This window comes from Notothenia coriiceps, unplaced genomic scaffold (assembly GCF_000735185.1).
Source record: "Notothenia coriiceps isolate Sejong01 unplaced genomic scaffold, NC01 NC01_scaffold00017040, whole genome shotgun sequence".
Lineage (NCBI taxonomy): Eukaryota > Metazoa > Chordata > Actinopteri > Perciformes > Nototheniidae > Notothenia > Notothenia coriiceps.
The window spans coordinates 63,790-74,510 of record NW_011349741.1 but is presented as its reverse complement, the minus strand read 5'-3'; the positions used below and the strand labels follow the sequence as shown (position 1 = coordinate 74,510).

The 10,721-nt window shown below is 39.1% G+C and overlaps 1 protein-coding gene across 1 annotated transcript; it reads left to right on the top strand.

Annotated features, from left to right (window-relative positions):
* The first annotated feature begins 2,469 nt into the window (after window positions 1-2,469).
* LOC104950001 (ensconsin-like) lies at window positions 2,470-6,225 on the top strand. Its single transcript, XM_010776437.1, has 3 exons — window positions 2,470-2,583; window positions 3,628-4,251; window positions 5,459-6,225. Exons 1-3 carry the CDS (start codon window positions 2,535-2,537, stop codon window positions 5,965-5,967), a joined length of 1,182 nt encoding a protein of 393 aa, XP_010774739.1. The 5' UTR covers window positions 2,470-2,534; the 3' UTR covers window positions 5,968-6,225.
* The last annotated feature ends 4,496 nt before the right edge of the window (window positions 6,226-10,721 follow it).

Here is a 10,721-nt window from a genome sequence, read left to right as displayed (position 1 = left end):
GTGAGTGTACAGTCAGGGTCAAAGAGGGATAGTATTCTTCTAGGATTTACCTTTATTTGTGTGTTATGTGCATGTGGAAGCCTCTGTGTGAGAGAGGAGTGTGTGACGCTCCTCAGCAGCCCAGAGGCATGCGTGAGTAATGACACGGATGTCCAGTTGACTGTCTGTCCTCTTCCTCTGTAATTACCTGTGCTGCAGCCGCCTAATCGTTTATACAACTGTGTGTGTGTGCCTGCGAGCAGTCAGTGTTTGGCATTGTGCTGTGAAGAAAAACCTTTATCCCCTTATATTTTCTCAGGCCTGTTGTCACCACAACTTTATTAAGGTTGTTGAAACGTGTGTTTTTTCAAAATCATATTTCTAAAGAAGAGAATTGTCTCTAACTGGAAATGACACCGGCATTCTCTTCAAGATAACAGTTAAACTCATCCCAAGTCACTATAACAGAACAAAGACTGAGCTCAAAATGCAAATGTCACAGCAGGAAAGCAGACTGAATTTGCATTAGCAGCACTTTAGGACTCCCCAAAACTAATTGCTCTGTTTTGTGGATGAAAGACTGGGGATGTGAAATAGAGGGAGGGACACCAGAGATCTCAGCAGACATCCAGAGAACGCACAAGACGAACCATTAGCACCTCACTCACAGCCTCTTTAGGAGCTGTTTCCTCTTAATGTTTCCCACTTATTATTCAATGTTTAAACAAATGTGCGGCCTCTGGAGGACGTGTTCACACTTGGCTGTTAAAAAGCCTCTTGATCGCGTGTGGACAGCTTTAAATATGGATATGCCTTTCCAAATTTTACATATTCACAAGGTTTCTTGGTTGGTGGTGTTCATTTTTTTCAATAAAGGTTCTGGCCAAAGGAGAACAATATTTTTTGTAACAAAGCAATTCTGAAGCCATTCTATTCCAAGTCAGTCTCAACTAAACCCTAGCTCTATCTGGATAAAACTTTATACAAGAAACATGGTCTTTAGAGTGATGGTGTATTTTTGTACAACGACCCAGAAGTTAGCATCGCAAAGACGTACATTCATGATACTTAATACATTTTATTCAGCAGGATCTTTTCCACATATTAACACCACTGTGATTTTTGAAGTGTAAATGCAATGCTAGAGCAAAAAATCTAAAAGCTAACGTTAGTTTTAAACAAACTACATAACGGTCTCATGGCTGCGCATCACCACTGCTAAGCTAAAGGTCATGTTGGCGTGATGCTGTTTTGTAGTCTCTTTCAGTCACTTGTTAGCAACAGTCGTTTTTAGGACACATAGAAGCTTCAGACATTCACAAATGGGGTTATTACTAAATTATTTTTGGCGGAGAACTAAACATGAAAATCTCTTCAGCTTGTTTTAACCACGGAATTTATTTCAGGTTTCTAACTACAAACATGTTCATAAAACTGTTGACTTAGCCGAGGAAATCGGAAGTGCTAAAATGCTAAGACATTTTCGAGTTTTTGGACGCGTTTCTGCACCTCTCTACGTGACCTTGAATGCCATTTAGACTAAAAGTAGGGACCAATACACTGAAAACGTTTTTCACACTATGTATCATTAAAAGGTAAAGAGTATGATGTATTTGTTTGCCCCTATGAATTGGATTACTTGGTATGTGGCGCCAGAAGCTATCCCAGGCTGCATTTTTTTGCCCCGGTGTGCCACCTTGGGCTACTTCAAATGAATGAGGTGCCTGCATTCATTGAGGCATCGCTGTTTGTCTGTGAGAATCTTGACACACAGATTTAGCAATATTTACCATATAGGATATTAACCCTTACTCCCATAATCCAGCTGCTGCGTACAAGGACATTTCTGTTTAACAATTTAAGCCTTGTTCTTACATCGTTATTAATAATGGCATTTTTTTCCATGTCTAATTTGACTTTTGACTCCTTTTAAATAATATTCATATGTAGGCCAGGTGAACTGCTTAAAAATAATCAAACAGATGTACATTTCTTTATCATACACAAGTATCACTTATATTTTTCCTCTAGCATTATATAACATAATCGATCTAATAAATATGTGTATTTCACCTGATCATTTTTATTGTACTAAATAAAACTACTGGTGGCACATTATATTGACAAAAATGATGGCGCACTTGTTAAATATTGTACAACACAAATGACAATATTGATATGCTGCATACTAAAATAGATTAATAGTGTAAAGATCATAGTATTCTTCTTCTACCTCAATAACATAAATATGTAATGATCACAGAGGGAATATTCATAGGATCTGTACAAAATTAAATATAGGGCACATGGGAACATTGAAGGCAATATTAAGTTATGTTATACGTTTTTACTAAATGTGTGTTATGTGGGAGCTGTCATAACTGTCATTATTCGTGTTCTTTCTGCATTTTCTGTAAATTATTTTTAAATTATCACACGACTCTGACCCAGCTCTGACCACGTCACACCACGTGACGGGCTGGACTCGACTCAACCCGGAAGAGAGTACTGTCGGTGCCTGAGAGGATTGTTTACATTTTCTACAGCCCGTTAAAATGAATCATCCGATGATAAACTCGTCCAGCTTTGTTTCAACGACCAAAAGTAAGAACCATTCTATTAACCGACATCTGTTATTTGTTGTTTAACAGGCAGAAGCGAGTCAGAATCATTCATATAGCTAGGTCTGCTAACTGTTAGCCGCTAACCCTAGCTGTGTTTGTTACAGCGAGCAGAACTAGCTTCCTGGTCTGGTTTCACTCAGTTATTCCGCTGCTAAACACTCTCTGCTAATTGACAGGCTTGTACAATGACACCCTTTTGTATACATCGTATTATCATTATGTATGTATCTGAATTAGCCTAAATGCTAACGCCCAACTTCTTAACTGTTAGATGACATACATCTTTATTAACACCCAGTGTCTTTTAACAGCTTGCTATCTGGCCATTAGCAAGCATACGTCCTTTAAGGATTTGATATTTTCTAAGGACAGCTTAGTTAAATGTGTGCTCCTATCATTTTAAGCCATTTGATACGTTTGTTAGTACATTTAATCCATACTTTTCAAATACATGCACACTGTTATGTATGTATATTAAATAACTATTTAACTATGTAAACGTAGCTGCTAATGTGCCATATCTCATGGTGACCCAACATCCATCTTTACCTTAGCTGATATCCCTTTATTTCTCACTTTCTAATAAGATCATTAAGTCCAGAATTTGAAGTTTAAGATGATTATTAAAATGTAATTTTCACACCAGTGGACCCTAATATGCAATTTCGGAAACATAAATGTATTTTGTTTCTTGATTGTATAGCATATTTCATAATAATTTACATAATGTTGCCTTATGAGTGTTGTATTTATAGAAGGTATTCCATGTTGGATGCAGCCGCTCTTGAAGTTCAGCAATTGATGTGTAGGTAAATCTAGCTTAAACCAATTCATTTTGGAGAGGTGTTATGGTATGGCATCTCACTGAGAGTGTTTAATACATGGGGATCCTCTCCTCAAATCATGGGTTGGTCTTGTTCATGTGCATTTCATTACATTTAAATGTTTATGAACCATAACCCAAGAACACCAGGGTCAATTGTGAAGTCATTTCCTGTTTTCAGCTGTGTTTCTATTTACACAGGAAAACGGGAAGCTGAGCGCTCGGTAAACTGGACGGTGGAGGAGACTCAGGTGCTGCTGTGCGCCTGGAGCGACGAGCGCATCCAGAAGAGTTTGGCGGAAAACCTTCGCAACCGCCATGTCTTCAAACACCTCTCTATCCGCATGAGTGAAATGGGTTTCTCTCGAAGTCCACACCAGTGCCGGCTCCGTGTCAAAACTCTCAAGGCTAACTACGTGAGAGCCAAACTACAAAGGAGTAGCTCGCAGCCTTGCACTTTTAAATATTTTGCCGAGATGGACGCAGTGTTGGGCCGAAGGTCAGAGGCAGAGGAAGGAGGGCCATATTTTGTTTCTCCAGGACGCATGGCAGGGCGTTACCTTGACTCCATTGAAAGGACAGGAAGTATCCCAAAAGATTTGAATTTGAACATAGAAAACCATTTTGGTTATCCGGGCAGGACAGTAAGTCAAAGTGTGAGCTCTTTAGAGGAGAGAGCAGGCCGTCAGTCTTGGCAGTTTGACTCTGAAGTCAAAATGGAGGACAGAGAAGTTTCAACGGATGAGTTTGAGACCAGCAATTCAGGATTCCCTCAGCAACGTCATGAAGTTTACACAGAATCATCCATCCATCGTGAAATTACCGGTATGTACTGTGCTTATTATGTCATTCATAAGAGGGTCAAAATAACACTCAACAAATGCTACATGTTGAATAAAAAAACACGTATTTAACATAAAGTAATCTGGAATCTGTGATTTTATTATGGTCCTATAGTTTTACTATTTTGCTACTTATGATGAATTACAAACCTGACCTACGGTGGCCGACCCGTGCAATCTGCAATAATAACAGAAGTTATCATGCGATCACATGGGTATAAGAAGCCAATAAAACGTATGTTTCAGTTTCCAGTTTTTTATTTGCAGCGTTTTGTTTATGCAGTGCTTTAAGTCGACGCTGCGCATGTTTCGTCAAGTTGGTGAAGATGCTTCTTCATTTGCATGTAATTTGGCACATTTGTGTTACATTTTTATGTGCATTGTTTTTCAAACTCACATGTCCATATTGACTGTAAATTTCACCTAGTAAAAGAATCACAGGATTTATTTGTTACAGGTACGCATTGCTGAAAAAAAAGACAACTAGTTTATAACCTAACCTGAGATTTAAATCATTACATTATTATTAAAATATTATAGTGTAGTCTTTTATTAAATGAGCAACAAAAGTATTGTCATTCAATAATTTTTATTTAAAAAAAAAAGACTGTTTAAGCAAGGTCAGCAACTCTACATAGCAGTATAAATCCAAGATATTTAAAATAAAAATAAAAAACGACATCACCACTATTGGTGCTTTTTAATTTCTTGCAGTCAGATGTTTGTGTATTTTGGTACCAAATGCGACAACAAAATTAAAGTGTCATTTTGTGAGTGTAGCTATTTGTTATGTTCATAAAGTAAAGAAGTTCCTCATCAGCCCTTCACTCTGTCTATTTTTTCTTTTCTTTTCTTTTTTTCTTTACTTGCTTGTAAAGCGCTTTGAGCACCAGCGCTATATAAATGTAATGTATTATTATTATGTCAACATAGGCACATTAAAGACACTGCATTAAATATCTTTATTGCTGGTTTCTTCTAACAAACTGCCGAGAACATTTTTGATATTCAGTTAACTATGAAATTAGGTGAATAAAAGACACATTATAGAAGGTGGAAGCCAAAATAAGCATTTTTGCTTAAAATATGAAAAAGAAAAATTGGTTATTTTTCTGCTGGTGATTCATTGAGTTAATATTTCCTGTCATCAGCGATAATCAGATACCTGTACTGTTTTATATCCTCTGTAGGTGCACTAGTGGAAAACAGCAGTCCTTCCACACATGTAGTGCCACCTCAACCTCCAGCTGCTCCTCCTCCTCCTCCTCCTCCTCCTCCTCCTCCTCTTCCAGCTGCTGTTACCCAATCCTCTCCTCTCCCCATACCCTCAGATCCAAGCCCCAACACACTCCCTACCTGTGGGCACCTTCACTCGGAGTCCTCAGGCCTCAAGCACCTGTCAGAGTGCTTCCAGCGGCTGGTGTCGCAGACCCAGGGCCTGATGGTGCAGCTGGAGGGCCAGCGGCAGGAGCAGGGCCGTTGGCATCAGGAGCTCCTCTCCCAGTGGCTGCAGAGGGAGGAGCGCTCGCAGAGGGAGACGGCCGAGAGGGAGGAGAGGAGGGAGAAAGCTCGCATGGAGCACGAGATCAGAGTCCTGGAGCTCCTGACAAGCCTAGCCAGAGACAGAGGTTGTAAAAGTGGAAGCAATAAGACAGTAGCAGAGGCACCAAATCACACTTGCAACAAAGGCGAAAAGTAGGAGGCACTCGCACCAAGGATTTCTTACAGCGGTTTACCCAAAGTTTTCAAACTCAGGAAGAACCAAATAATGGCACTTGTAATGCAGAAACGGCTATATTTAAGGCAGCTAACTATAATCCTTGACGCTGAGGAATACGGAGTGAAATTGTTATTTCAACCAAATTACGGAAGATGCCCTTAACATTTAAAGGTCCCATGTCATGGCCATTTCTACTGATCATAATTCCATTGTTGAGGTCTACTAAAATAGATTTATACTGTGCAATTTTCCAAACTCACATTGGTTTCTCATACAGCATCTCTGTATAGTATGTGTATTCACTCTCTGTCCTGAAAAAGAAAAGCATGACATGGGACCTTTAAGTCTTTAAGATGATGATTGTTGTCTGACAGCTAGTGGTCAGTGCTCAGAAAGCTTAGAAGCAGAAACCACAGTTGTTTTACAGTTACCCAAAGGAGATTTTTCTCTTCTGTCAGTTCTCTGTCTTTGAGGGAATTTCTTTGCACCTAATCAAACAAAACTGTTTCATACACTTGCTATAAATAAATAAAAAACGGAGAAATGTTCAACCACATTCTGTGTTCCACTGGAATCTGTATGTTGCCTCTTGGTACTAATGGAATCTGTTCCGATAGTTGGCCATTTTGACACGTTGCAAAGGTCTTAACAGCCCTAGTGAAGAATCCCTCACTCCTGTTAATTCCCTTTTCCACTAACACCCAATAACATTTGTCTTTTGTCTTAAGCATTCGCCCCCGGGACAATAGATTACAGTAGTAACAGGTATGTATCTGCCCTATTCATCAAGCACCAACATTGCTTTCTAACCCTGCTTTGTGTGACCTCACCTGGGAGCGCAGATATGCAATAAGATATTATTGAAGCAAAGTCAAATGTAAATATCTTGACTATAACAAGTATTTATTTTTTGTCATCAGTTCCAATATGGAAGAAAATCTCACAAGTTTATTTCCCTCGGTGTCCAAAATACAATTGTTAAACAGGTTTGCATGAGCGAGACAGTGAACTGTGACAGGGATGGCACAAATAGGAAACATTGAACTACTCTGTGTCGGAGCTATAAGAGGAATGTAGCACAAAAAAAGCATAAAGTCAATGTTTGTCATTTAAAATCCAGCACATCAGCCTGGATGTCACGCTTGCATAAGAGACCTTTAGCACAGTTCTGACACTCCAGACAGGCTTTCTCCAGAGTAAGCATCTGATGTCTTCAGTCACACAGCATGGTAATGACGCTGTGGACACTGGTCTGATTTAGGGCTGCTCGATTATGGCAGAAATCATAATCTTGATTATTTGGGTCAATAATTGATATCACGATTATTAAAAAACGATTATCCATTTACTTTGAAAACATCAATTTATTGGAGAGAAAAAATGTGAACAGTATGTTTTTAACAGTTGATTACCCTGAACTTTAAATAATAATAATAAAAAAATAATCGTTTTATTTCGATTACGTTGTTCTCGTAATTGTTGTAGTAGTCTGATTTGCCATATCATTTAGCTGTTAAAGCTTTGACCGGGAGTTTCTTCCTGCGACGCCTTGCTTTACACTCACAAGAATCCTATGTATAAAACCCCCAGGCTGAAAGCTGCCCTGGCTGATTGTTACCTGAATAGACAAACAGGAAATCTTTCACTCTGCCACCCAACACAGGCTGCCCCTGAAGCTAGCGTGAACGAGTTGGAATGGAAAACCTTTTGATACGCTGAAACGTAATCAACACTGGTCAGGCTGGTTTTCTGTAGGAGTACTTACAGGATATGACTTTCTTATTGCCACCAAATCCTTTGAAAAGACCAACGCTAACTATACATGGAGAAAGAAAAGAAAATGTCCATGTGAGGGATTAATAAACTATATATCTTCTTCTTCTTCTTCTACATGCATCCTACTTTGTGTGTATCAAAGCCTGATACTCTTTACCATTTTCCTACCATAGAGCTTCGAAGCCAACAACTTGTTTTAGGCGCACTCTTTCTCTTGGCTGTTTCTTTATTACCATGAACACAAACAATATGGATTATTTTCACTTCCACACACACAGTTCTTTCAAAATTCAATAGAGCCACACATGTGAATTCATCCACCACTGAAAATAGACCGCTACCTTTGCAAAATAACAGGAGAGAGGAGCCGGTAAATAACATCTTATCCTCTTTATAAAAAAGCACTATTAGTCTACTCATTTGATGCATTATATGCTCCCTATTTATGTTAAAAGTACAAACAAAAAGTCCCATTAAAATGAGTCAATTAAAGGGTCCCTATTTTGCTCATTTTCATGTTTCATAATTATATTTCGTGCCTCTACTGTGACATGTCTCCATGCTTTAATATTCAAAAAGCTCTTATTTTTCTCATTCTTCTTGTGCTGAGCACCTCTTTTCATCTCTGTCTGAAACAAGAGCACAGTCTGCTCTGATTGGTAGGCCGGCTCTGATGTGATTGGTCAACTGCTTAAAGATGATTCAGAAATGTCCTGCCCCTCCTGTATCACGTACAGTGTTTTGGAGCACCAGCCAATAAAACTGTGAGTATTGCATAATGATGTCATTATGTTACAGAAGTAAACAAAGGAGTCTAATGGAGGTTTTTCAGGCAGGGGGGGAGTGTGTGGGAGGAAAACTCCCTCTTGAGGGAACTTCTGGATTTATTTTTAGCCTTTGCAGATCATTTACACAAACCTATATAACACACTACAGGAAAGGAAAAAGCCTAAAAAAGCATAGTAGGGCCCCTTTAATATTTTTAGTAAATTCCAAAAATGGTCAGCTCACTATCGGACAGGGTCGGGAAAACAGGGAGTATTGATAGACAGAAAATGGTATGGATATATCAATGTTTTATATATGTTTTATATATATAAGAAAGCCTGCATGTTCTAGGTCTTGTTCTTCTGCAAAATGTCCTTTGATGCTGGTAACTTGGAAAATAAACCTCTTCCTCTGTCAAATGTAGTGTTCTCGTTATAGTGAGTTGTCACCATAGCCTCAAAGTGAATTAGCTAATATGTTTGGTTAAAAGTTTTGTTAACCCTTGCCAAATGCATACTGTTTCTTGATTCTAATTATACATTTTTTATTCGACACCCAAAATGTCCAACTTAAATTACATCCTGGTTCAAGCATGACCATGTTTGTGGTGTCTGCGGCCATACGTATATTGTGATTGTGTCCAACATAATGACTGCAATCCTGGTCTTTATCGTAAGACTCTGTGTGATCATTTAAGCGAGAGAAAAGCTGGATTAGTGCATATACGTAAATCTGCCTTAATTCCAGATTATGTAATACCTCTGGATCGTGGCGAGATTTGGAATGATTCGCTTTTTTTTACCATGGCTTATTACTCCGCTTGGAAATGCAGAATCTGTTGTCACCTTGAATTATTTGGACAAAAACTAACGTCTCTGCGGGTCTTAAGAACTAATTTTGATGCGATACAAAGAAAGCAACTCAGCTGTTCAGTTTCATTTCCAGCGACAGCTTTTCCCACTGATGTAATCTGTACAATTATAATTTGTTTATTTCGGTTGGTTATGGAGCTTCAGATTACATGACTTGAACTCAGAATGAGGCGTGTCGGAAAACAAAAGAGAGGCTGGGGGAGGGATGGATGGAGATAAAACTGGGAGAAAGGCAGAGGGAAGGGTGCAAGAGAAAATAAAGAGAATACATTTAAAATATTTGTGGGTAAGCATGAAATTGCTACCTTAGCTCAGAGCAAATTGTACGCTGCAGGACACAAATTACCATTCTATTATAGTTATTGCAGTTATTGTTATTATTGTTATAGTCTATATAGGGCTGATGATGTCAGCCTGTTGGTCTACCACTTTTGTCAAAACTGAAACCAACTGTTGGATTTTCATGACATATGGTACAGAGATTCATTGACACAAGAGGATTAAGTTTTTCAATGAGAGGCGTTTACTTATTTCGGTGAAACGAATGTGCGTAAAGTTTTAAAAGATGCAGATAGTCTCACCTTGATTTTGGCGCATTGCTTATCCTTTTCGGTCTGTGTTATAGGTCTATTCTCATCCACCATCTTTGTTTGTGACGTAAATAGTGTAAGAGTCACGTTTCTGAATCGGACACTCTGAGTGGATGCAGTCACAGCCAATCGGAGTCTGGTTCAGAGTCAGTTCCGTTGTTTTGTGTACTGAAACGAGAGCCGGTATAATTCCACGCGCGACAACAACATAACAGTTGGAATACATTTTGTTTGTGTTTTGAAAGTAAACTGAGGTATGGTAAGTAAGTTTACTACGGCTGAGGCTTTGGAGCTGATTTTTCGAAGGGACGATATTGATGATGGGGGGTGGTTGATCAGCTGTTTTAGCGCAGTTCTCCAGTGAAGGGGGGGGGGAGTCTCCCTCCGCAGCCGGTTGGCGTAGTTTTGGCACAATTCCGTTTTACAGACCGACGTTAACAGCAGCCCTGTCTGTGCATATGGAGACCGACTCTGTCGTCCGTTGATCTAACCGCCTTCTGGAAAAGCTTCACAAGTACGTCGGTACGCAAATGCGCGTTGTGACACAAGAGACGGTACGCATTTCGGATTGTTGCCGCGCATGCGTACCAGTCATGTGCACCCCTGTATATATATATATATATATATATATATTAGGGCCGGGACTTTAACGCGTTAATTAAGATTAATTAATTACACAAACATTAACGCGTTTAAAAAATTAACGNCTCTGAAGCAACAGAGAGAT

Bases quoted from the DNA above. Each gene is read 5' to 3' on its own strand.
- LOC104950001 (XM_010776437.1), top strand. From the start codon at position 2,535: ATGAATCATCCGATGATAAACTCGTCCAGCTTTGTTTCAACGACCAAA. The intron at 2,584-3,627 runs GTAAGAACCATT...CTATTTACACAG, and splicing joins CTTTGTTTCAACGACCAAAA to GAAAACGGGAAGCTGAGCGC. The intron at 4,252-5,458 runs GTATGTACTGTG...TATCCTCTGTAG, and splicing joins CATCCATCGTGAAATTACCG to GTGCACTAGTGGAAAACAGC.